General features: G+C 42.4%; 1 protein-coding gene across 2 annotated transcripts in view; it reads left to right on the top strand.

The window, feature by feature from the left end:
* RHEB (Ras homolog, mTORC1 binding) overlaps window positions 1-27800 on the top strand; it is a 52544-nt gene that overhangs the window by 19692 nt on the left and 5052 nt on the right. Inside the window, exons 3-7 of one of the 2 annotated variants that reach the window (XM_032778634.2) lie at window positions 11920-11987; window positions 19258-19340; window positions 24217-24273; window positions 24377-24424; window positions 25000-25081. In XM_032778634.2, coding sequence (XP_032634525.1) covers window positions 11920-11987; window positions 19258-19340; window positions 24217-24273; window positions 24377-24424; window positions 25000-25081 — 338 coding nt within the window. The remainder of the gene's footprint in view (window positions 1-11919; window positions 11988-19257; window positions 19341-24216; window positions 24274-24376; window positions 24425-24999; window positions 25082-27800) is intronic. The other variant, XM_032778643.2, reaches the window with a different exon arrangement.

Genomic DNA, 27800 nt, shown 5'->3' with positions numbered 1-27800 from the left:
GGCCATGTGCGAGATGCGAAGCTCTCAAAGTGTAAACTGACTAGTATATTGAGAAGGTGGTGGTCTTACTCTGGTAGAGTACAGTGGTCCGCCACTATTGCCCTGAAGGCCCAAACCTTTAAGAGAAGTAGTTCTTCTTCAAGTGCTTGTTCACATCCATTCCACATTAGGTGTGTGTGTGTGCTGCATGCACAAGCATCAAACTTTTCCCTTAGCAGTACCCATCGGGCCAGCAGGACCCCCACCTGAGCAGCACCACTGTGCCATGCATATATACCCCTGCTGACCCGACCCCCTCCAGTTCCTTCTTACTGTCTGTGTACTGGTCCCAGTCCCCACACCGACGCCGCTCGGTGCGGGAAGCTATAGTGTCCAGATCACCTGTGCGATCGCCAGGCGAGAGACCGGAGAAACCGGCACAGAGTCCGGTGCCACCCCAGGGTCAGCTGTCCGGGTCTGAGCTGGAAGCAAGAGGAAGCGGAGCAGCTGCTGACCTCCTTGTCATCCCCGGATGAAGTAGTGGCAGGCATGGTGATATCGACCTCTGCCAATAGACCACAGCCCACCAAGAGCTACTGCATAAGGTTGCTCATAACTTGGGGTTACAGGCCGAGGAGATGGTGGAGCAGAAAGACCCCGTGGTGGACATCCTGAGCCCAGAGGGTCCATCCAGTAGAGCGCTTCCGCTTATCAAGACCATACAGTTGAACTATAAGACTTTTTAGGCAGACCCCAGCCTCCAGCACCCCAACAGACAAAGGTGTGGAACGCAAGTACCTCACCCCATCAAAGGGGTACGACTTCTTGTTTTGCCACTCAGGCCTATCTTCCCTGGTAGTCTCAGCAGTAAACGAGAAAGGGGCCGGGACCTGCTGCCTATGGCGCTCTAAGGCCAAGGAAGCGAAGCGCCTGGACCTGTTTGGCAGGAAGTTGTTTTCCTCAGGGGGCCTCTAGTTGAGGATTGCTAACTAACAGGCATAACTTCAACTCCTGGGCAGTAGTGGGGAATTTTAAGGACAGCCTCCTGCAGAGTTCCCAACAGGAGTTTACGGTGCTGGTGGATGAAGGCAAAGCCGTAGCGAAGACCTCTCTCCAGGCATCCTTGGATTTGGCAGATGCAGCAGCCCAGACAATTGCGTCTGGCATGGTCATGTGATGCTCGGCTTGGCTGCCTGACATCCAGAACTCACTCCAGGACCTCCCCTTGAAGGGTCCGGGCTCTTTTCAGACCAGACGGATGCAAAGCTGCATAGCCTCAAGGACTTGAGGGCCACACAAGTCGCTGGGTATGCACACCCCAGTGACCCAAAGAAAACCCTTCAAGATGCAGCCGCCGCCTCAGCATCACTCCCAACCTCATCCTAGGCAGGAGACCTACTGCCAGCGAAATGGGGATAACAGGAGGTGGTGCAATAATAATTAATAGCCCAACCCTAAACCAGGCTTTTGAAGGTGCACTTGAGGACAGCATACCAGACCAATCACCGGATCCATCCCCTTGTTTCCTGGACCACCTGTCCCGCTTCTCCTGTGTGTTGCCCAGTATTACGTCAGACTGCTGGGTGTTATGCACAGTGCAGAGCGGTTACAGGCTGCAGTTCTTCCTGCCTACCTCCCACCCCCTTCAGGGACCCTTCTCATGAGCACGTCCTGGAAAAGGAGGTTCGCACGCTCCTAGAGGCAGGGATGGTGTAGTTGGTACCAAAGGACCTAAGAGGGAAAGGGTTCTGCTGCTGCTACTTCCTCATTCCCGAGGCCTTTGACCCATTCTGGACCTGTGCGGGCTCAACAAGTTCCTGGTCAAGGCCCGGTTCCACATGGTTTCTCTGAGCACCATCATCCCTTCTCCAGATCCTGGGGACTGGTGCGCTGTCCTCAACATGAAGGACACGTACTTTCATATCGCCATCCCCTTGGCACATCGCAGATTCCTGTGCTTCACTGTGAACCAAGAACATTACCAGTTCACAGTTCTCCCATTTGGCCTAGCTACGACCCCACAGCTGTTCACAAAATGCATGGTGGTGATGGCAGCCTTCTTATGGAGGCAGAGGGTTGGAGTTTCGTCATATCTTGATGACTGGCTCCTGGTGGGCTGGTCCGAAGAGGAGGTTTGGTCCCATGTGCAAGTGGCCCTGAGACTATTCCACATGCTGGGGCTCCTGGTCAACGTCCCCAAGTCCACCCTCATTCCAATGCAGAAAGTGGAATTCGTAGGGGCGGTCCTAGATGTGATACTGGGAGGCTCGCCTTTGCCTGTAGCACAATTCCTGGCCATCCAGCAAGCAGTGAACTCCCTGTGCCAGTTTCCCACCACAACGGCCAGATGCTGCCTGAGGCTGCTTGGCCACATGGCAGCATGGCCACATGGTCAAGCATGCCAGACTGAAACTCAGGATGCTGCAGACTTGGCTTGTCCTTGTATACTGCCCAGGCAGGGACCCCCTGGACTTGGTGGTGACAGCCCCAAGGGAAGTGTTGGACTCCCTACAGTGGTGGCGGTCCCAGATCGTGGTTTGCGAAGGCATCCCCTTTGCTTCACAACAACCAGACCTGATGCTTGTGACGGACGCATCAGACCTCGGATGGAGTACTCACCTAGGAGGACTTGGGGGTTGCGGTTGTGAGTGTTGCGGTCGCTCCATATTGATGTGAAGGAGCTCAGGGCGGTTTATTTAGCCTGCCAGACCTTTCACGCCACTTTGAGTGGTCACAGCGTGACAGTTCTGACAGACAGCATGACCACCATTTTTATGTAAAACACAAGCAGGGCGGAGCCCGCTTCTCATCACTCTGCCACAAGGCTCTCCTCCTCTGGAACTTCTGCATAGCCCACGCCATTCACCTCAAGGCATCACATCTCCCGGGGGTGTGAAACAAGCTAGCGGACCACCTCAGCAGGTCGTACCGCATGCACGAGTGGATGCTCAAGAGTAGACGTTGTGTATTCGCTCTTCCACAAGTGGGAATTTCCCCGGGTAGACCTGTTTGCCACCAGGGGCAACATCCAGTGCCCGCAGTTCTGCTTGTTTCAGAGCCGCAGCTCGGGCTCAATAGCAGACGCGTTCGTGATCCCGTGGGGAGGGGAATTAAAATACTTCTCTTCCCCTGCCCCCCTGCTTCCTGTGGTGCACAAGGTCCTGCTCAAGGTGCGCAAGGGCAGGGTGGCGGTCATCCTCATCAGCCTGACTGCCAGCACTGGTTCACTATGCTCCTGGAGCTATCAGTGGAAGCCCCAGTAACCCTGCCACACACTGGGACCTCATCATGCAGGACGGAGGGTGGCTCCTCCACCCGAACCTGCAATCACTGCATCTGACTGTGTGGAAGATCTGTGAGTGAACGCTTTGGAGAGCCAGTGCTCTCTCCCTGTGCAACAGGTTCTACTTGGTAGTAGGAAGCCCTCTACCAGGGCGACTTACCTGGCCAAGTGGAAAAGGTTCTCTTGCTGGTGTGGGGCCCAACAGGTCCAGCCACACCAGGCTCTGGTGCCCACCATTCTAGAGTACCTACTGCACCTCAAGCAGCAGAGGCTGGCCCTGTCCTCGATCAGGGTGCATCTGGTGGCCATCTCCACCTTCCACCCGGGGTTTTCAGGGGGCTTGGTGTTCTCCCATCCAATGGTGGGGTGGTTCCTTAAAGGACTGGAGAGGGTGTTCCCTTACACCCCCTAGTTCCCCCATGGAATCTCAACTTGGTTCTTTCTAAGCACATGGGGGGAGGGCGTTCGAGCCCCTCGCTATCTGCTCCCTCCTCCATCTTTCCTGGAAGGTGGAATTCCTGGTGGCCATTACCTCGGCCAGAAGGGTATCTGAGCTGAGGGCACTCACCTCAGAGCAGTCATATACAGTATTTCATAAAGACAAGGTGCAGCTCCGCCCAGACCCCAAGTTCCTCCCAAAGGTGGTCTCATAATTCTATCTAGGCCAGGACATTTCTGCCGTTGTTTTTTCCCAAACCCATGCAGACACGAGTCACTGCAGTATGCACTCCCTGGATGTCCGCTGAGCCTTGGCGTTCTACTTTGAGTATATCAAGCCCTTTTGTAAATCCACAGCTGTTTGTGGCCGTGGTGGAAAGGATGAAAGGCCTCCCAGTGTCAGCGCAGCGTATCGCCTTCTGGATTATAGACTGCATTTGGGCGTGTTATGACCTCGCAAGTGTTTCGGCCCTGGCGGTCATGGCCCACTCGACCAGGGCGCAAGCAGCTTCAGCAGCTTTCCTGGCACAGGTCCTGGTCTAGGAGATCTGCAGACTATGCAGTCAACCAGCAGGCCCGAGAGGACACGGTGGTTGGCGTGGCGGTCCTCCAATCAATTGCTCCGTGATTCCTACCCTCCTCCGAAGGTAAGCTTGTGATTTACCTAATGTGGAATGGATGTGAACAAGCACTCGAAGAAGAAAAAACAGTTACTTATCTTTTTGTAACTGCTGTTCTTTGAGATGTGGTGTTCCCATCCATTCCACCACCCGTCGTCCTACCACTCTGTCGAAGTCGCCGGCAAGAAGGAACTGGAGGGGGTTAGGCCAGCGGGATTATATATGCACGGTGCAGTGGCACCGCTCAGGTGGGGGCCCTACTGGCCCGACGGGTACTGCTAAGGGAAAAGTTTCTGATGTTTGTGCATGCAGCGCGCACGCACCTAGTGTGGAATGGACGTGAACAACATATCTCGAAGAACAACAGTTATGAAAAGGTAGGTAACTGTTTTTTTGTCTTGTCCTCTGGAGCTAAGGCTATAGATTGGGTGTCTTAGCAAAGCTTCAGTTAAGATATTTTCCTTTTATTAATGATCTAGTAAAAAGCCTGACAAATCTAAAAACCATTCTTTTTTGTGACCAGACTAGTGTCTCAAATCTGTCCTCTTGTCTTGTCAGTTACTGATTAAACTTCTTAAAAGGCAGTGTATTTGCATTACTATCCAAACTGTTTTGAAAATGGAAATTCTTGAATATGCATTTCTGATCACTAAATCTTATTTTGAAAATCTTTCATTGCATGCTTCTGTTTAAGTGAGAAGCACAAGACAGTGGGAAACATAAAAGCAATTCTGTTTTTCTGTTTCTTCAGAATCTATGTAGTCTCAGGTCTGCAGTGAATAATAGTGGCTGAAGTGGTGGGGGAATTCAAATGCTGTGCCCAGGGGAAGGTTCGGATTTCTCCAGAATGTTTAGTACCAAATTATAAAATGTTTGACCTGAATCTAGTGCCAGAATCTCAGCTATAATATCATAGAAGTAAATGAAATGTAAGCTAAAGAAGCAATATAGCTTTTATTGCCCTCTAGATATCTTTGTTTGCAGTAACTTCTTACCTTGTTATCAGTTTCTTTACATTTAACAGCTTAAGATATTCTTTGTACTACACATTTCTTGTATCAGGACTTCTGAATGATTCACTTTTGCCAAATGCCATATACAAAACAGTTCAACTTCTGAGGCTTTTTTATACTATTTCAAATTTAGTGCTCTCATGGGTCTAGTCTTTAAAATTTCTCCCAAACTTTGCTTTTCATTCAAATGCTGAATTACTTAGGCACAGAGGTGTAGTTTAGTTTTGAAAATGCAGATAACCATTAATGAAAGCTCTTAATAAAGCTGCATAACAAACTATAAAGTCAGGCTGCTCTTAGGGCACAAGACACCATTCGTCTCATCAGTTTGGCTTTTTAAACTGTGGAACTCAGTTTTGTTTCTAGAAGTGGGTGTGCAATCTGATGCAAGAAAATGAGGAAATTTTATCAATTAGCTCACATTGACTTGGTAAGCATAGATCTTTAATTCTTCTCTTTTTATTGACAAGCAGGTAGGGACAAAATCAGAGGCTAAAACACGAAATGAGTTACACCTAGCAAGAGACACAAAAAGGCAATAAGAGATTCTTTAAATACACTAGGAGCAAGAGAAAGATGAAGGAAAGTGTCGTTCCCGTGTGTGTAGGTCTGCAGAGTGGGGAAGGAGAGCTAATAACTGATGACATCAAGAAGGCGGAAATGTTAATGCCTATTTTGCTTCAATCTTCACTGAAAGGATTAATGGTAACCAGATACCCAATACATTTAATGTTAACAACAATGGGGGAAGGCACTCAAGCCTGAAATAGAGAGAGAACAAGTTAAAAGAAAATATGATGCGTTATATGTATTCACGTTAGCAGGGCTTGAGGAAATTCATCTTCAGGTACTTAAAGAAGCTAGCTGAAAGCAATTATGGAACCTTTCGCAATTATCTTTGAGAACTCTTGGGACCTTACCTATCCTCCATAAGACTGGAGACAGGGAAACATAACACCTATCTTTAAAAGGGAAACAAAGAGGATCTGGGCCAGTCAGCTTAATGCCAATATTTAGAAAATTACTGGAACAAATTTATTCAACAGTCAGTTTGTATGCACCTCGAGGATAGAGTTATAAGAAATAGCCTGCATGGATGTATCAAGAAGAAATTGTGCCAAATAAACCTAACTTTTTTGACAGGTTTAATAACCCAGTGGATGATGGGCGGGAGGGAGAGATGTAGATGTGATATATCTTTATTTTTAGTAAGGCTTTTGACAATCCCACAGGACATTCTCATCATGAAATGTGGTCTGGATGAAATTTCTTTTAAAATGGATGCATAACTGATTGAAAGACCATACCCACAGTAGTTATCAATGGTCCGACAGGGAGGGTATACCTAATCCTGGGTCTGGTACAAGTGCTAGTTGGTATTTCAGTTAATGACTTGTGTAATGGAGTGGTGAGTATGCATATAAAATTTTGCAGATGACACCAAACGGGGGTGATTGTACTTTGGAGGATAGGAGAATTCAAAACTACCTTGACAAATTAAAGGATTGGTCTGAAATAACAAGATGAAATTTGGTAAAGACAAGTGCCAAGTACTACAATTAAGAAAAAATTAAAAGCACAATTACAAAATGTGGGGAATAATTGGGTAGAAATAGTACTGTGAGAGAAGATCTGGAGGTTACAGTGGATCACAAATTGAATGAGTCAATAACGTGATGCAGTTGTGTGAAAGGCTGATATCATTCTGGGATGTATTAACAGGAATGTTGTAAATTAGGTGGTGGTGGTGTGTGTGAGGGGTACTTGTCTGTTTTACTTGACACTAGTGAGGTTTCAGCTGGAATACTGTTCAGTTCTGGGCACCAGACTTTAAGAAAGATACAGATAAATTGGAGAGAGTCTAGAGGAGAGCAACACAAAAATAAAAGGTTTAGAAAAAATGGCTTTGAAAAAAGGTTAAATAAAACTGGGCATGTTTTGTCCTCAGAAAATAAGGCTGAGAGGGGAACCTGATAGAGCCTTCAAATATTTTAGGGACTATGATAAAGAGGACAGTGATTAATTGTTCTCCATGTCCACTGAAGGTAGGACAAGAAGGCTTAATCTGCAGCAAGGGAGATGTAGATTAGATATTAGGAAAAACTTTGTAACTGTAAGGATAGCTAAACTCTAGAGTAGTCTTCCAAAGGAGGTTGTGGAATTCCCACCATTTCGGAGCTCTTAAAAACAGGTTGAATAAACACCTGTGAGGAATAGTGGAGGTTTACTTGGTCCTGCCTCAGCACAGGTGGCTAAACTTGATGACCTGTTGAGGTTCCCTCCAGCCTGTAACTGCTGTGGTAAAGTACCTCTCAGCATAAGAATTTAAATGGATTTGGGAGGCGTGCAGTGATGCAATTAATTGAATTTTTTGCTTATAACTCTACGCGGCTGAGCCTGATTGTATTGGTAAAAAACGAAGAGCAACGCTGTTGTTCTGGTAAATTTCTCAGATCCTTCTGTGTCTTAAGACTAATGTTGGAGCAGAGGTGCTTGAGGATAAAGTGGAGATGTTACTTTTTCCTTCCTTCTCCCAAGCAGCAATGTTGCTTTAGATTAGTGTTGCTCCTGCTGGACCCTGAGGAAGAAAGAGTGACTAGGATTTCAACTGTTTAGACAGGTAGAGACTACTGCATGCAAATTGCTTGTTCAGAGCGAGCAGAGTGCCCAGAATTCTGTGTGAAGGTGTCACAAGGTGGAGAGGAACCAGAGGCTTTCCAAAATAGGAGTAAGTAGAGCACAAGTAGACTGACTTGGTTTCCCAAAAGCACCTCAGTTAAGAGCTAAATTCGTTTTCTGCTTGCCATGCATTCTGGACTGAATGACTTGGAGACAGCACACTGCACCTATGGGGGGAAGATATGGTTCATGTTGGTCACCAGGGTTGTCTCAAGCCATCTGAAAGAGCAGCAACAAATGTCTCTGAGGGTGCCTGTCTAAGGATAACTCTGTTCTACCTTTATGTTGAGTGTAGTAGGAAATATCTTGGCCAAAACCTAGAAAGGCAGAAACAAAGGGTTTGGGAGCATGAATGAAGAATAGATAAAATTCAAGGAAGGGGTGCAAAAATAATAGCTCAACTTTTGAGAGGTAGCTTCTCTTTTTAAGAATAACTAACAGCCCGGTACCAATAGTTTGCCATTGTCTTCTATATCTCCCCTCAAGGATGATCCTGCTGAGCTATAAACCCATTTGAATATATGCATTCAGTGGCACTCTTCTTGTGGCACACACAGTAGCAGTAGGAAAATGACTAAGATCACCCTCAAATGCGCACTAATGAGTCAGCAGCTCATATAAATTCTATTGCCTACCAGTCTTCTCTTGCTTGTGTTGCCACCACATCTCTCACTTGTGTTGAGCTGGCAGTTAATTTGTCTGGAAGCCAAAAGACTAAATGCCCAAAAATCCTTGTCCTCCTTCCCAACCTGAAGAATTGAGGAGATATAAAGTGAAAGCTTTGTTGTAAATAATCTAATGCACTTAAGTCTGAATATCTTCAGTTTTTAGAGTCTTGATCACAAGAGCAACCTTAAGTACTGTTAAGAGCAAGTGTGTGAGCAAAGGAATAGTATGCATTGTGGACTTGCTATTTCAATGCTGAATGCTTTAGCAAGCAAATCCAGTTGATGTGCTTATCATAGTTTCTAATTTGCCTCCCACTGGCCAAAAGTGTTGGGAGTCCCTTACCAGCTATGGAAACTTCTAGCTTCCCCCTTGACAACCTCCACAATGCAGCCTCTTCCTCTGCCAGTATAAACTTTGAATATTAATTTTTGTGCTTTACCTTAAGCTAAACAATGAATACTGCAAAGGCTCTTATTTCATTATCATGTTTTGTTAGACCTGTGAAGGTTTATTTATCCGAAGGCACTGCATAATTGCCAGTCAGGGTGAAGCAGATTGCCATCAGTATTAGTTAAGTTTGTAGCATTATAGTTTGGGTCCCTCCTGCTCCTGATACTTAGTAACTCTCTCCTCCACTGCAAGTTTCCCTTCTTAGTCTTGTTACCACTGACTTTTAGTAGTGATGAACATTTCTTCATTCAGCATGCCTGTTGAGTTTCTAGAACATACCCAAAAGAGATGCCATCAGTTTTTACCCCTTTGAACTATGTAACAGCACATATGGAGAAGTTCTAACATTTGGAGTCATTTGACTGGACAGAGCTTTGATATGGTAGATAGTAGTACAGTGAAACCCCGCTATAACACGATGATTGGGATCCAAAAAATTCGCAATAAATACGGGGTCACGGTATAGCAAGGTTTACCGTTTCAAGCTGGTCATTTTCTCTTGGGCAGAAAACAACTTGCGTTTGTGAACTGCCCATAACAGTAACTGAAAGGGGGCAGCTCCAGCAGCAGGGGCTCTCAGCCATGCAGTGAGAGAGGGAAACACTTGGGCAGAGCAGGGGAGACATGCAAGGGCCAGAGGAAGAGCAAGGAGCAGCTGGGGAGGAGAATGGCTCTTCTCGCCAAAAGAAGAAGCGGGGCTAGGGGGAAGAGACAGAGGGGAAGGCACATTCCTTTTTTTTTTTTTTTTTTTTTTTTTTTTTTTTTTTTTTTTTTTTTTTGCTTAGGGCAGCTGGAGCCACCTTATTGTGTTATTTCCTAATTTGCGTTATTGCGGAGCGCTTTATAGCGGGGTTTCCCTGTACTATCCCCGTCCAGTTTCTGGACCTCTTAAATATTTCTGTTAATGTGGCCTTTTTGTCTAAAGAGCTTGTTTTTCCATCTTAGTAACTTGACTCAAGAACCTTGCAAATTGTGACTTTGCTCATTAACACTTCTTTTTGAGGTAGTAATGTGTTTTCATCAACACCCTCTAATACTTTCTCATATAGAGCAAGAATATAACTGCTGTAATTTTTTAACCTGGAGTTCTTCATTCCAAAAGAGAGCTAGAATAGTTCGGGTCATGGTATAAGCTTATTGAGAACACACACTAGTAACTTATCCAGACAGATACCTCCAATTATAAACATGTCAAAAGGCAGACTTGTGCCCTTTATCGGAGGCCATTTCTACTCATTATTTCTTAACTGGTTGAGGCTTTGTCCAGGTAGCCCCAGTCTCTACAATACTCATACTATGCTATGCATTTGGAGGTTACCTAGTAGGATTAGTTAGTATGAGCAGGTTTTTATGTCTATACTAACTACTTGACCTAAATTCCTCAATAGGGTGCTTAGATTCTTCAGCTGTCCAGTACCCTTATTGGCAATTCTGCAGTGGCTTTGGATAGATAAACCTCCAAGTCTAACAAAACACAAAAATGAATAGTCTTTGCAGTATTCATTGTTTAGTTTAAGGGAAAGCACAAACATTAATACTGAAAGTTATCACCTTCAATGCACTGCAAAACTTTATATTGGCAGAGGGAGAGACTGCATTGTGGATATTGTCAACGGGGGAGCTAGAAGTTTTGGACTGCCAAAACATTTGTCCACTGGGAGGCAAGTCAGGAAATGTATGATTAGCACATTAGCTTAATGTTCTTGCTAAAGCATTCAGCACTAAAATAGTTAATGTTAAGGTGATGTTTGTTTGTGACTTTCATCCTTTCAGAAAATCTTTGCTGTTTTAAACATTAGAGGACCTAAGTCAAAATTTCAGTCCATAACATTTTAATAACCCTAGAGGCATATCAAGAGTGTTTTTAAAGCTAGGGTGTACTTTTGGAAAGTACGAAGACTAACCACCTGGGCCAAAACAAAAAGCTTTGAAATTGGCTCCTTATGTTCTCAGCATGAATGTGGTAGTAAAATACTGGAGGCAACTAGCTTATATTACACTTAATATAACATTATTATTCTAATATACACTCACAAAAGCAAAAAAAAAATTGAGTTGTGGCTTCCAGATAATCCTCTGCTTATGTGCATTGGCATTTCTTGAAATATAGTAAGATAAATAGTGTTTTGATTTCCTCTAATAGTACTGAATGTACTTCCTGATTAGGAACTGAATGTGCTGCAATAAATGCAGCAAGTTAAAACTAGTGGTGTGACAGCCTCAAGTCAGAATTTCAGTGGTCCTGTGTGCAGTTTGTTCACAATAAATAGCTATTTTTAATTCCATCATGCTAAAAAGTTCTTGGTGTTTTGTTTTATCGTGGGTATTCAGATGAGGAAACCTGGATTTAGAGAATGGTTTTGAAACCAAATACCCATGTTAAATCTTAATGAACTTTAACGTTGACTTGAGTTCAGGTAACTCTTAATGTGAAAATCCAGTTAGGTCTACAACTTGACCACTCGTTTTTATCTATTTGAAAAGTCTACAGTCTTAAAGTGCTTTAAATGTAAAGAAATAACACTTATGAGAAATTCTGCATCCAGTGTGTGGAATTTCAATTTTCAGAAGTTTTTAAACTATTAGTTAACATTAATGTTCAGTGTATGCAATATACTAACTGTATACAGAGCACCCCAATTTAGTCTTTCACTCCTGCTTTAAAAACTTAAACTTCAGATTGTTCCACTAGAGTTCTCACCACTAATTTCTGGTCTGATCTCAGTAGACCTTGAGCATAAAGCTATTCAGTTTTAATTCTGAAGTGCATTTCTCTTGTTTCCTCTAGCTTTTACAAAACTGATCACAGTAAATGGGCAAGAATATCATCTTCAGCTAGTAGACACAGCTGGCCAAGTAAGTGATCTTTGTTTTCTGAACCATACCTTCAAAGTGAAGGCAACATGTGTTACTGCGACTCCTGTGGGATTAAGTTGGTATTGTCCTGTGTTGAGCAAAACACCACAATTGATATATTTGAATAAAGGGGGTCTGAAGGCCTTTACAGTTCACTTACTAAACTAGTATTTGCTAATTTAGCAGTAATTGAATTTAACTTCCAGTGTGATTCTGTCAAGTAGTTTAGTCCCCCAAAATTAGTAGAAATGTGTTCAGATGTTTGGGGTTAATAGAGGCTATTAACCATTGCTAAAGCAATGTGTACTGTAGTGGGTTGTCTTGTGGTGGCCTTTTTTTTTTTTTTTTTTTTAATAAACTAGTGTTTAGGAAGTGAATTTGGCTACATCAAACAAAATACAAGTAAGGTTACGTCGATTGAGTCATGGTAAAATGTAATGTCTTTTAATGTAATGTGCTAGTAATGCCTGTTAGCGTTCTTGTCTGCGGTCATTTAATACAGAAGGGCTAATATGATAGAACCTATTATTGCAGACTCCAAGAACCAACTGCCATAGGCTATGCATAACCAAAATGAAGGTGGGACCTATTTCCCAGGGATTCAGAATGTGACTGCAGATGCACTCAGCAGACACTTCTTCCAGGACCACGAGTGGGAAATAGACCCCAACATATTACACCACATATTCCATCAATGGGGCACCCCTCAGACTTGTTTGCCACAGAGTCAAACAAGAAATGCACCCACTTTGACTCATGGGGTGGACTGAGTCACCATTCCTTGAGGGATTGCTTTTCACCTTCAGTGGTCATCAACCCTACTGTATGCATTTCTACTAACTCCCTTGATAGCCAAAGCTATGCTCAAAATAAAGATAAAACCAGAGTCATTCTAGTTGTTCCAACCTGGCCCAGGGAAATGTGGTTTCCTTACCTGATACAGCTGTTTTGCTATCAGATTACTCTCCATGCTGCTCCTGATCTCTCCCAGGAGGGCAGGAAGATGAAGCATCATGAAATTGGGATGAAACATTTAGAGCATTAGTTGACTCACAGCCTGCTCAAAGACATAAAGAGTACTAATACACAGCAAGAAACAATCTACTCATTATCCACAGTCTAAAAAATGGACACAATTTGTCAGATGGTGTGACTGTAGACAGGTTCCACCAATGACCATGTCACTTCCAGATGTACTGGAATGTGCCCGAACTCTGACAACCTCGGGTCTGTTGACTGAGCTCTATACAGGTCCACCTGGCAACCATCATGGCTTTCCACCCCTAATAAAGGTTTGTTCTAACTTTGCCTATCTGACCACAGTGAGATTCCTTAGAGGACTGGGAAACCACCAATCCAATATCCTACTCCAATATGGGACCTTTAATCTGGTCCTCAAATGCCTCACAGGACTGCCCTTTGAACCTTTGGCTACCTGTTCACTGCTCCATTTGTCAGTGAAAACAGTGTTCCTGATAGCCTTTATATCAGCGCGACACATTGAGAATAGAGGCCCAGATGTCATGTGCCTTCCCCCAGTGTGTTTTAAGGATAAGGTCATGCGGCCCCCCCAAAAAATTCTGACCTAAAGGTTTCTTTTGAGTTGCATCTCAATCATACCACTCGCATGCCTGGCTTCCACCCCAAAGCAAATTTACATCTCCAGGATGCACTGTTGCACATCCCGGATGTCAGGAGAGCTCTGGCCTTCTATCTAGACAGAACAAAGACCATTAGAGACACTCACAAGTTAATTGTTTACTAGCAAATAGGTCAAAAGGGTCAGCAGTTTCTCACCAGAGATTTTCCAAGTGGCTATCAGGCTGCATTAACTCTTGTTACCGGTCTTGCAACATTCAGCCACTTTTGGTTATAAGCATCCATTCTACAAGGGTTTATTGCCACTTCTACGGCCTTCCTCAAAAATGTGCTGATTATTGAAATCTGTAAAGCCACTACTTGGCATCTATATTCATAAACAAGCTAGGGGAATACAACCTAGATAGAGCTACTAAAGTTGGGTGCATAACTGGTTGGGAAAACTGTTCCCAGAGAATAGTTATCAGGTTCATAGTACAGCTGAAAGAGTATATCAAGTGGGGTCCTGCAGGGATCAGTTCTGGGTCTGGTTCTGTTCAATATTATCATCTATGATTTAGATAATGGCAAAGAGTACACTTACAAAATTTCCAGATAGTACCAAGCTGAGCGTATTTGCAAGTGCTTTGGAGGGTAGGATTAAAATAAAAAATGATCTGGACAAACTGAAGAAATGGTCTGAAGTAAATAGGATGAAAATCAATAAGGACAAATGCAAAGTGCTCCACTTAGGAAGGAACAATCAGTTGCACACATACAAAATGGGAAACGACTGCCTAGGAAGGAGTACTGCAGAAAGGGATCTGGGGGTTGTGACAGTACAGCCCGTGGGAGCCAGCTGAGGTCACTCAATCAGGGTGAACTGCAAACAAAACAGGGCAGACAAATCCCAAACACTGAGGGTTATTCCAACACTTAGATTTACCAACCAGCACAAAACAAATTCTATAGTACCTCACTGGTTACTTAGAAGTTTAAACCACGCAGTTCCCTTAAAGTGCCCAGCCTCAGGCCTCCGTCCAGACATACCTGTCAAACATATGATGATAATTCCTGAAAATCTTATCTCATCATATAAAAGAAAAGGTTCTTCCAATCCCAAAGGATCAGCCACACACCCAGGTCCAATTATAACTTAGATATTACCCAAAATACATGCTATAGCCAATTCTTATTAACGAAGCTAAAATTTATTAAAAAAGAAGAGAGAGAGAGTGTTGGTTAAAATAGCAATATACAGACAACTTGAATTCAATTCTTGAGGTTCAGATGCACAGCAGAGGTGAACTTGTAGTTGCTAAACGTCCTTTTAGAAATAGTCCATAGGTTATAGTCCAATTTCCATATTCAGGGTGGCTCCAGTCAGTGACTGGGGATCTCAATCCTTGTGGCTTAAGGTTTCCCCCTCTTGAAACCCAAAGCAGATCTGAGATGAAGGATCGTATCTCAGGCTTCTTATACATTTCTAGCAGCTTTTCGGCCTGAGAAAACAATAGGCTTAACTCCTTCTCCCAAACATCTTGGCAATTAGCACAGAGTAATTTATCCATTAAACAGTTCAGATACAGGTTACCACAACCTTCAAAGAGACACATAGACAATAATACTATTTCACTCAAGTATCATCTTAAATGCTAATATTCCTTTTTTGATCTTTGAATTAAATCTATAGCAATAGACAAGACTTGTTTGCTGGCATCCCAAGACCTGAGCAAACATCTACTCTTCTACCTCTAACAATGCAGACTTGCATTTCAAAGCTCTATTCATTTACATATCTTCCTAACCAGTTCTTAAGGTTCACCCATGGGTCAGGTCAGTCCAGTCGGTGAGGTGAGTTAATTAACTCTTTCTGGCCCTGTCACATTTCAATGAGATATTATACTCCTAACATCACAGGGGTCATAGTGGACCAGAAACTAAATGAGTCAAGAATGTAACGCTGTTGCAAAAAAAAAAGCAAACATCATTCTGGGATATGTTAGCAGGAGTTGTATAACAGACAGGAGAAGTAATTCTTTTGCCCTATTCCGTGCTGATTAGGTCTCAACTGGAGTATTCTGTCCCGTTCTCAGTGACACATTTCAGGAAAGAGGTGGACAAATTGGAGAAAGTCCAGAAAAGAGCAACAAAAATGATGAAAGGTTTAGAAAACATTACACATGAGGGAAGATTGGAAAAAATTGGGTTTGTTTTGTCTAGAAAAGGGAAGACTGAGAGGGGACATAAGTTTTCAAGTACATAAAAGGTTGTTACAAGGAGGAGGGAAAATAATTGTTCTTAACCTCTGAGGATAGAGTAAGAAGCAATGGGCTTAAATTGCAGCAAAGGAGGTTTAGGTTGAACATTAGCAAAAACTTTCGAACTGTCAGAGTGGTTAAGCACTAGAATAAGTTGCCTAGGGATGTTGTAGAATTTCTGTCTGTCCTGCTCTTAAAAATCTCCAGTGATGAATACGTATCAAGAATGGTCTAGATCAGTGGTTCTCAACCCATGAGCTGCTTGTGGCCCAATCAGCACACAACTGCAGCCCATGTGACACCCTGAGGGCCTTACAGGCTTGTATATTGTGTGGATGCAGCCCACATAACTCATGGAGAGCTGCATATGTGGCCCACAATGGTAAAGAGGTAATGAACCACTGATCTAGATAATACTTAGTCCTGCTGAATGGAGGGACTGGACTAAAAGACTTCTCAAGGTCTCTTCCAGCCTTGACTCATGATTCTATGTATACATTCACCAAATGCTATGCAGTAACTCATGACTCTGCCTCTGATACTGTGTTTGGATCAGCTGTGCTTTCCTTTCTACTGGACTTGACTCCGAAACTCCCTCCACCTTAGAGGCAGTACTTGGTAGTCACCTTGAGTAGAGCCCTAATAGGGACGCTACTGGAAGAAGAAATAGTTACTCGCTCTGAGCAGTAACTGTGGTTCTTTAAGATGTGTCCCTGTGAATGCTCCTCTACCTGTCCTTCCTCTCTGCTTCAGAGTTCTCTGTCATGGGACTTTGCGGTAGAGAAGGAACTGAGAGCAGGTCTCCCGCACAGTACTACATAACAGCTGAGGGCATGAGACTGCCTAACATGCACATGAGGGCTGAACAGAGACTGCTATGAGAAATCTCCAATCAAAGGTGCTGGGAGTGTTAGTGCACCTAGAGTGTAGCACCCATAGGAAGTCACATCTCAAAGAACCACAGTTACTGTACAGGTTGAGTAACTTTCTTTTGGTGCTAATATTTTTGAGTTTCTCATATGCTATGCTGGCCAAATGGCACTTCCCCACACCTTGCTGTCTTCTGGAGTGGTGTTGAACTGTATAATGCAGGCTAGTGGACCAAACATGATTTTTGGTCATTTGTGTCAGGAGCTGGGTAACTACCTTTCCTTCTCTTGCAAATTGTAATGTTTGCAGAAATCAGAACCCGCTTTCACAAGAACATTAATTCAGTCTAAAAAGAATACCGTAACAACCAATTCCCCAGCCAACACAACCTTAAACAGAGTTCATTCTCAAGGTTGAGGTTCAATTTCAGTATCACACAGCTGAAACTAATTCTTAACTAAAATAGTACTGTCTCATCAGTGGTTATTTTTAAATCTTTCTTTCCCATGGATTGTCTTTATTTTCTTTGTTGGCTTCAGTGGATTAGAGGGGAGAGATCTTGTGAGTAGATGTCGAAAAGCACTGTAAATGCATTAGAACAAGCTTTGCTCAGTTTTGTTTACTTGCCCAATAGACCATGGGACTGCTTAAATGGATACATATGATGTAGCAAAGATTATAGGAATAACTACTTTAGGTGTAAAGTGATTTATGTGAATCTGTAATTACTGGGCCACATTATGTTAGTTGGCAACATAACATTCTTAAATGTTAACTGTATAATTCCAACATAGAATGGCCATACTAAGTCAGATCAAAGGTCCATCCAGCCCAGTTTCCTGTCTGCCAGCAGTGGCCAATGCCAGGTGCCCCAGAGAGAGTGAACCTAACAAGTCATGATCGAGTGATCTCTCTCCTGCCGTCCATCTTCACTCTGACAAACAGAGGCTATGGACACCATTCCTTACCCATCCTGGCTAATAGCCATTAATGGACTTCACATTCCAAAAAGCATCTCTAACAAGCAAATAACAGCCAAGCAGACAGTTGTGAAAGTGTGAATTAGAAAGATTTGAGATAACAACTATCTCCGTACAACACAGGATTTGATACTGAAACCTGTAAAGCTAGAAGAGTGAAGTGATGGGTTGATGGGAGTACTGTGAAAACAAGAGCCTTGGTTAAGAGGTACTAGAGCAGGGGTTGGCAACCTTTCAGAAGTGGTGTGCCAAGTCTTCATTTATTCACTCTAATTGAAGGTTTCGGGTGCCAGTAATATATTTTAACATTTTTTAGAAGGTCTCTTTCTATAAGTCTATAATATATAACTAAACTATTGTATGTAAAGTAAATAAGGTTTTTAAAATGTTTAAGAAGCTTCATTCAAAATTAAATAAAATGCAGAGCCCCCCAGACCAGGACCTGGGCAGTGTGAGTGCCACTGAAAATCAGCTTGTGTGCCACCTTCGGCACGTGTGCCATGGGTTGCCTACCCCTGTACTAGAGGTTCGGGGACAGGTGGTGATAATTGTTACCAAAGCTATTCCAATTGATAGAAATCCTGTGGAATGTCAAGTACAGTCTAATGCTTAGTTTGCACATCCACCATCTGTTTCTTGCACATGCTATAAAAGTGATCCAAGTCATTTACTTTACAGTCAGTAACCAAGCTGCACATTTATCTGATATCTGAGCAGTGTTGGGGCTTTGCCGCACATTAGAGCTGAATATGAAGCACAAGCAAAGACAATTTTCTGTCTAACTTCACCATGCTAGAAAGTTGTGAAGGTGGGGGAGGACTAGATAAGGGTCCTTTCCCACTCGCTCATTAGGAAAGGAGGAGGAAGGTCCCCCTGTGTTATATAGGCTGGTGACATGTGAAAGTGAACAGTTTGAGCAATTGGATTGACTGACAAGATGAAGAAGTGGTCTTAAATTAAACTTTTTAAATCTAGCATCAGAACATCATCTATATAGAATTTACAGGTGGTCAAATTTTCCAAGACTACTTCTATTTTTTTAGAAATGTTGACTGGGGGGGTAGGGAACATACATGAAACTAAGCATTTTGATATCAAAGCATTCCATTCTGACACATTCTACTCCAAAAAAAAAAAAAAAAAAAAAAAAAAAAAAAGTTTTGATATTAATGATTTATCTTGAATTTTATTTTACACTATAAGAAAATGTCAAAATTGAAACAACACATTTTGACCTGAAACAATCTTCTTGATTTCATTTTGTGGAAAAATTTTGAAATTCTTTGTGTTTTGTTTAGCATATATTGTGTGGGGGGAGAATCTACAGCTTCTTGCCCCTAGCTTGCTTGACTTTTTCTGGGCATCCTATGTAATCCTTAAGGAACAGGCAGCCTCCACTATGCCTGCTATGGAGTCTGATTCACCTGTATTGGCATTGTTTTAAATCTTTACAAATGGTAGTCTTGCAATTCATGTCTTGTAAATACAGTCAGTGTATAACACTGCTGGTAATCTGCTGTCACTAAGATTCTGACTCTTGTGGCAATAACCATTTTTAAAAATACCGTTTTCCTTCCACAGGATGAATACTCCATATTTCCTCAGACATACTCCATAGACATTAATGGCTACATTCTCGTGTATTCAGTCACATCAATAAAAAGGTAATAGAGTTCTTCTGTGTATGTATTCTTATGAGTAAGCTACTGATCTGAGATTTATGTGGCTTCAAGCCCTGGCTCTGCCACAGACTCCCTTTATGCCCTCAAATTCTTTAATACCTGCCTCCATTTCCCATCAGTAAAATGGGAATAACAGTTCTCCTCACAAAAGCATTTGATCTTTACTGTACCTAAGCAGCTTGCAAACTGCAGTGGTTGGGGGCAAGTAAAGATAGAATCCATATTCAAGTGTATTGGTTATGAACTTTGAGTAAAAAGATGATCAAACTTAAGTATTCCTAGTGTTCCTCATTGTGGTATGTGAGTAAAAGAGGCATAAATAAAATGTAACATGACCTAGAATAGTAATGGCATTACATGTTTTCTGCCTTTTTTCTCTTTGGGTCAGAAATCCATGTGAACATAAGAACCATATTGTTTCTCTTTCCTCTTAGCCGTATAAACTTAGGCTGTGTCTACACTACAGCTTATTTTGGCATAGCTTATGTTACTCACTGGGGTGAATAAATCTCCCATTCCCCCCCTCCCCCCCACTCTGCCAGCAATGTAAATTACACCAACATAAACGCCAGAGTTGACAGCATGACATCAGTGGAAGAGCTGCGCCTGCTGACATAGTTACTGCCGCTCGCAGGGGCTGAAATAAGTAAGCCAATGGGAGAGCGCTCTCCTGTCTGCTTAAAGTGTCTGCATTAGCAGTGCTACAGTGATGCAGCTGCATTGGTATATCTGGGCTGCTGTAAGCTCTGTAGGGTAGCTGTAGCCTTGCACTCAAATAGAGCTGATTCTTCTTTGTGAGTTTTTTCTGCCTTGCCCACTTGTCCAGCTGACTGGTAGAAATTGCCTGTTCATTGCTATGAGCTTCCAGGCAATAGACAGTGTATATGAATGTGGCTTGTAGGCTGCTTTTTTTATTTGCAGTATTGAAGAACGTCTTACTGTAAAATAGTTTCTCAGAATAGCTATTCAGATTTCAGAGTTTGAATTAAGATCCTTTCTGGCTTGAGGGCCTGGCTTTCTTCTAGGTAATCTCTTTACTGGTAAGAAGCACACTAACCTCTTAGGTTTTTGTACAGTTATTGGCACCATATTCTATTAATCCCCTTCCTTTTTTGGACCCCTATGTTGTTTTATTTCTATAAATTTGGTGGGTTTTAGCAGCAGGATTTCTTAAAGTTACGTTGTACAGCATCTGCATATCAGTAGAAGAGGAAGAGTTAGCAATGTAAAAATAGTAGCTTCCTTACGTAAGCTACTAAATAGGTAAAATCTAAGAACCTTCAAGTGTTGTGTTTTTTGTTTTTAAACAGAAGGTCCTGAGCGACCTCTCTTCCTCTTCAGCACATAGGGACACTTCGCAAGCAATTGTTTTTTCTTTCATGCTTGACAGGTTCTGGAGTGTCTAGTATGTTTGTCCTAATCTGAACACTTCTGGGCTGCTCAAATGCTCTTATGGTTGCTCATTTATGTTAATACATAAAGTATACGCAGAGTAGCTTTGTCAGATCTACCTAATGAAACAAATTAACATTCTGTAATATTGAGGGATAGTGTTAAAGGAAGCATAAGTTTTAGACAGCTGCATCTGTCGCTGTTTACAGGATCTTTCACAGTAACAGGTGATGAAGGTAAGAATTGAGTCTTAAGACAATGCGAAATAATTATAAAGTACCCCCATGTACAAATTCTGTAACAACACCAACTTGGTGATAGCATTCTCTCCGTCTGGGGGAGGCACTCTGGCTAGGGATTTATGGGACATGGAGTCTCCCATCTTCTTGGTCACTAGTTCAGATCTGGGCTTAGCTAGTAGCGTGGTCCTAAGTAAAATGAGTTGGTGGTCTCAATCTCCGTCCACTTCAAAGCGACAATTGCCTGCATCTGCAACAGTGTACTGAAGATCTAAAGTTCCCTTATTTGTAGTTTCACCCAGAGACATGGACAGAATAGCAACAGGGGCTGAATCTTTGCTGTTAGAGTTACTACTTTTCAACCAGAGTTGGGGCACATTGATGACCTGGAAGCTTCCACTGATTGCCCTATACCTGATTAGTAATAACTGGAGGATTTAATTCTTTTTAACTCTGGCTCCAATTCTCAATTATATAGTGTTGCAAAGTCAAGCAGTCAAGGGAAAAATAGAAGTTTGTCCTGTCTGACAACTGTTGAGATGCTACTGTGGAAGAGTCAAATTCTAGTGTAAGCTTAGCAAAGAACTGCAAAATGTATTCAGACTGCCCTGGGTCTATACCTGCAAGTTCTTTTCTAGTTTTTTTTTTAAATGGCTTTTTATTTACTGCTTGGCTCTTAAAGTAGAAATCTACTTGAAGTGTAAGGTGTCATATCCTGTTCTTCTGCTTAGAGACTCTGGATGCAGGACAGAACATATCATGTAACACGGCACCCCTATTGCCTAAGTACTCTGGAAAGCCAAAGAGGCTTTGATTTGTCTTCTGCTTGCTTGTTGGTTGCTACTCCAGTCTGACACAAGTTTGCCAGTGTTGCTCTTGGTTCATATAGCTAGGTCACTGGCTATCTATTGACATAGGAACTGAACATTTGAGTACTGATATGATAGGGTACTTGTTTCTTTCCACGCTTTTGTTGTAGATCCTTTTGGAAAATCCATTCTTCTATATTGAGTGACTCGAGTGCAGTGTTTGTCAAATGGGAATTCATAAAAACGCTCCTGAAGAAGCAAACAACGCCCTGTTTCTCTAACCTAGTCTTAAATTTCCTCACAAGGTTATTGAAGGTTTCTCATTCTGATTGTGATACAAATTAAGAATTTAAGTAAAAGTAGGTTCCATTACTTTGTATCATGTATCATTTTTTGCTGGTGGTCCTTGCTTCCTTGGATTGTCTTTCTTCTAGTGAGCAATAACATGCATTATAAACCAGTTTATACCTCCTTAATGAATCCTCAGTTACTGTCAGCCTGCAGAGAATGAACTGTAGCCCTACAGTTACCTTGTCTTTTTTAATTTAAAACTTGCTAATGTAGGAAATCCATTCATAAGGTAGTAAAGATGAAGTGATATGAAACATCAGTGTAATGCCACCTTGTCCATTGACACTCCGTCCCCATTTCTGTTTTCGGTTTATTGGCAATTGTTTGGTCCATTATAACAATCATTAGAGTTCACTGTCTCTGTGTATTTCTGTTTGTATTTTCATTGGCTCTTACAATCTCCTTCCCAAGTGTCCACAGGCTGGCTTTAGTCCTTACTGGTTTAGGCAGGAGGGTGCATACCTAACTGTGGGCCAGATTCTACAGTCAGGCTGACCTATAATATGCCTGTGGTCAGCTGTTGGACAAAAGAGGCAAAGATGGCTTTAGGCTACTTTTGTGGACCCTGATTCTTGACTAGTTTGATACCTAGCTGGTTTCCTCACGCAAATTAGACCAGTCTTGTACAAGGAGGTTTTCAAGGCATCTCTCTTTGTGGCCCGTATTCAATGCAAATCTGTGCTTGAAGAATCAGGCCCTTGGAATTTGACCTCTGATTAAACTGCCACGTAAATGAGCACAGTACTTATGGCAATAAAGTTTTGAAAGTCAGAACCTACCTTATCTACCCTACAAACTTTTAATTGCAATATTTGTGTCCAGTCCAGGTTGATACATGGTATCACTGTTATAATCAAAGTTGTCTGTCAAACTCTCTAATAGCTCAGTTACTCCAAATCTAATAAAATGGTTGCCATTGCACATCACTGGCTTCATTTGTTTACAACATGCTTATTCTGCATGGTACTAAATATCCAATACCCATTAAATTAGCTGGGTTGGAGGCTTCCTGGCACCTCACAGTATTGCTTCTGGCCTTAGGGCTGGTCTACACTACGGGGTAAAATCGATTTTTAGATACACAATTTCAGCTACGTGAATAATGTAGCTGAAGTCGAATATCTAAAATCGATTTACTCACCCATCCTCACCGCGCGGGATCGATGTCCGCGGCTCGCCATGTCGATTCCGGAACTCCGTTGGGGTTGGTGGAGTTCCGGAATCGATATAAGTGCGCTTGGGGATCGATATATCGCGTCTAATCTAGACGCGATATATCGATCCCCGAGCAATCAATTTTAACGCGCCGATACGGCACATAGTCTAGACGTGGCCTTAGTCACTCAAGTCTTCATGTACAGACTTTGTATTAGCACCCATAATTGTAGTATCTGAACAAGCAATGTTTCTCATACCACCTAACAGCTCAGTTTGTGCTTCTCTTGACTTGGAGAGTCACAGTTTAGGCTTTTTCTTCATTTTCAAGTGCATAAATTCTGATTCTACTTTAATTTTGAAATTGAATATTGTCCCAATTTAAAATGGAAAGTACTATGAATTTCAGCAAAGCAATACATCCTTAGTAATTCTATTGAACCTTCCCTCTTAGTGCTTGTTTTTTGACGCTGTACTTCTAACATAACCTTCTTACCCAGACTTCCTACATTTGTGCAGCTAAATCTTATTACACATTCTGCCTGAAGTGTACCTACAGTCCAAGCAGATGCATCAGACATCCAAATAATGCTTAAAGCATGACTTTCCCCGTCTTGATTCATACACTTGCAGTGCCCTTTATCAAAAGGGAAACCAAGTATATTAGGCAGGATTATCTTGGCCTATGTAAGAATATTGCTAGATGGTATAGTGTTCTATGGAGTTCTAGCCCAATTTGCCTCTTTTGTATAGGAATCAGTAACGCATTTACAGCATCTCAGTTGTTTTACATCTAAAGGTGAGAATAAAGCTAAAACTCAGACAGTCTACAGGTGGAATTAATTGCTTGTGTATTGGGTATTAAGGCTAAACATCAGAGTGGATGTGTGATTTCATCCCTTTATTTTGCAGTTTTGAAGTGATTAAAGTTATCCATGGCAAGTTATTGGATATGGTGGGAAAAGTCCAGTAAGTAGTAACACTTTCATCTCATTTCATTGCAGGTATATTACTAGTACTTTGTTCAATATACTGTAACAGCTGTTCTAAAAGTGGTTCACTTTTTTCACAGAATACCCATTATGCTGGTTGGAAACAAAAAAGACCTGCATATGGAACGGTATGTACTAGAAATACAATATTTTTCTGAAAAATTTAAGATACCATAACTGTTCTCTGCTGCAACATCACATGTAACAATTTCAATGAAATTTTAATCTTGGGAACTAAATTATAGGTACATAATTTCCCATAGCTAAAAAGTTAGCATAAGCTAACCTAATTCTAAATTAAACTAAGTTATCATAACTAAGGTACTGTGGACTTGAAGATGGAACTGAGAGCCAGGAACTACTGAATTCTAATCCTGACTCTCACTTTGGGGCAAGTCACTTAACCTCTCTTTCATCTACAAAATGGAGTAGTTGCATGTTTACTTCATAGGAATGTTGTGACAATAACTTTAAAGCACTACATAAAATGGAGGTATTATAAAATATAGTAAAACTGGAAAGTAAGTATTGCAAGACCCAAATTTTACTTTGAGATGTTTATACTGCATGTGATGCAGTTTAATACTTCATAGAAGTGCTGCAGGGAAGTAATTGCAGTTGCACGGCAAATGCTCTAACTTCTCCACAAGCCATCATACATTTTCTTTGCTGTTATAATTTATATTGTCTTCTATTTGATTAGGGTGATTAGCTATGAAGAAGGGAAAGCTTTAGCAGAATCCTGGAATGCAGCTTTCTTGGAATCCTCTGCTAAAGAAAATCAGGTAACCAATTAACATCCACTTTGATACGCTGCAGTTTAAATAGTGGGATTCGGTATCAAAAGATATTTAAATGTCTCCACATGTACCTCATCACTATGAGAAGAAAACTAAAATATGCTGTATAGCTGTGTATTGGCAACAAAGTGAAATGATTGCTTGCAATGATGTCCATGTGTGCAAGCTTGTCCATATAATTCACTGAGAATTGTAGATGAAGTCAGGTTGCTGAAAGGAGAAATATGGGACTAAAGGTGTAACTTAATTATATATGTGTGTGGTTCTGGTGCTAAAATGGAAAGAAATAGATTGTGTCAACTCTCACCTTAAGTTGAAGTGGTAATGACTTGATCTGTATCTGTACCTTCAAAAATAGAGAATTAATTGCTGAATCCTTAGCAGGAACATACCTCTACAAGGATGAAAGGATAGCATTGTGGGTAGGGCACTAGTCAGCCCTTAGATTTGGGTTCTTTTCCAGACTTTGCCATTGTGCTATTCCCTCTGAAATAGGAGTAATGTTTTCCTGCCTCATAATCATAAATAAATCATAAATCTTGTAGTGATGTGCGTTGTGTTAATGGATGGATGGCCACAATCTGACCAAATATAAGCAGGTAACATTTGCAGTGCTTCCACTGTTATTTCTATATGGTGACAAAACTAGCAGATCTAATTTCATTCGAACCTAACACTAATCCTTGTTGGTGTAATAGCTTCCTCATTTACCCCTTGAATATGTTCTACATTTCTGTGAAATACTGAAGCTGAAAAGGGCATTGAGAGTTCAAGTCCAGCCCCCTGCATTGAAACAAGACCAAGTAAACCTAAGCAATTTAGCTTTGTGATGCTATCTTTGTTGTGGCGCCCCAGGGAATTGCCTGTCTTGGTAACTGACTGGCATGGGATTTGTTATATTTCCATAATAAAAAGTGTGTACTGTGTGATGCCTGGACATCAGAACTATTAGATGATACGCTGTCATCTGAAATATGTAGCAAACCTGTGCAGATTAGACTCTGCTTCAAAGGGTATGAAATACTGTGGGGAGGAACAGTAATTGTACGTCAGAAATGTATGAACTTCTCCACGAGCCTCCCAATTTCTTTATGAATCCTGCAAAAATTCTGTTTTTAATCTGTGCTTCCAAACTGCAGTGAGTACCTAATACTTAAGTTGGTACAAAAAATATTGCTACTGATATAAAGGTTGCTGGACAAGATTTATATCAAGGATGACCTAGTAACTTTAACTGGAGACTTACTTGTTCTTGTGGTTTTTTAAATCATTGGTATTGGCATAATGTAATGCAGGTTCTTAAACATCAGGAGTAAATGATTTCTTCTGATCCTCTGCCAGTCCAGATACTTGAGTATAGCGCCTTTCCATTGGATGGAGAAAGTACACAATCATCTCAGTGAGGTCACTTGTTCTATAGAATATGCTTGGTAAATCCAATAGTTTTCAAGAAGCGGGGAAATCAGTACCTTTGCCAGCCAGTGAAGACTGAGCAGAGAAGTATCAGATTCCACAAATCTTGCTTAGACACACCAACATTGTGTGGTTGCCTCTGTCTACAGCCAGAGAATTACAGTCTAGCATACCAAGGGGCTCAGGTACTCCAAAGGCCAAAGCTGGAACAGCCACCCTTGGTACTGTAAGCAGCTGCCAGGGATCTTGTGACTTGCACTCGTCAGGAAGAAAGGGCTGCATCCATCCAAGACTCCCCTTAACTAAAGAGATCAGGCAGGGAGCAGGACAGGAAAGCATCCCTTTCAACAGGAACCACAGACAGGAACATCCTACTGGTTCTGGAGATGCTTCCTCCTCTTCAGCAAGATCTCACACTGGCACTAAGGAACCTCTGGAATAGGGACCCCTTTCTGAGGAGCCAAGATTGTCTTCTATGACTTTAAAGCCTCCTCCAGTTTAGAGGGCAGAAGCTTCCTCTAGCTTTGGAGCAAGACTTCTTGTTCTCCGGGTGGTGGTTGCTGTCTTGAGTGAACAAAGGGAGCGTCCTTTAGGAGCAGGAAGTCCCTGAGCACTTGCCTTCTGGTTAGATTCATAAATATCCCAGCTGCTGTCTTCTGGCCATGATAATATCAGCACCCTGACTATTGGGACTGGACTATGACTATGCTCCACCCTCTCTTTATCCTCCTGCTTTCAGGAAAGCTAGCTTCTTGCTTAAATAGGACTACCCAGATTCTATAAATCTGGAGTTGAAGTTCTTCCTTCTGACAACAGAAATTACTACACAATCCCAGGAAAGGGGACAGAAGCCTGAGCTGCTTCACCCTGGATGGGGGGTGGGGGCAAAGCTGAAGCCTGACCCGCAGCCCCTGGAGGTATGTGAAGCCAAAGCTTGAGAGCTTCCACCCTGGGTGGGGGCTGTAACCTGAGCGCTGAAGCCCTCAGGCTTTGGCCTCAGTCCTGGGCGGTGGGGCTTGGACTTCTGGCTTCAGCACCAGGCCCCAGCAAATCTAATGCCAGCCCTGGCAACCTCATTAAAACAGGATTGTGACCCACAGTTTGAGAATCACTGGCTTAGATCATCACATCCCAACGTGGCCCTCACATCAGCTACTCAGTATTTTGCAGTGCTGAGGTTATTACAATCAATGCAGAGCTCTCCCATTTGGGCCACCAGGAACAACATCAAGAACACTGACCAAGCTTGCAGCAACCTTTGATAGAACACCAGGCAAAGGAAACTGTTGTG

The sequence above is a fragment of the Chelonoidis abingdonii genome, chromosome 2 (assembly GCF_003597395.2).
Source record: "Chelonoidis abingdonii isolate Lonesome George chromosome 2, CheloAbing_2.0, whole genome shotgun sequence".
Lineage (NCBI taxonomy): Eukaryota > Metazoa > Chordata > Testudines > Testudinidae > Chelonoidis > Chelonoidis abingdonii.
This window is presented reverse-complemented; position numbering and strand designations above follow the sequence as displayed.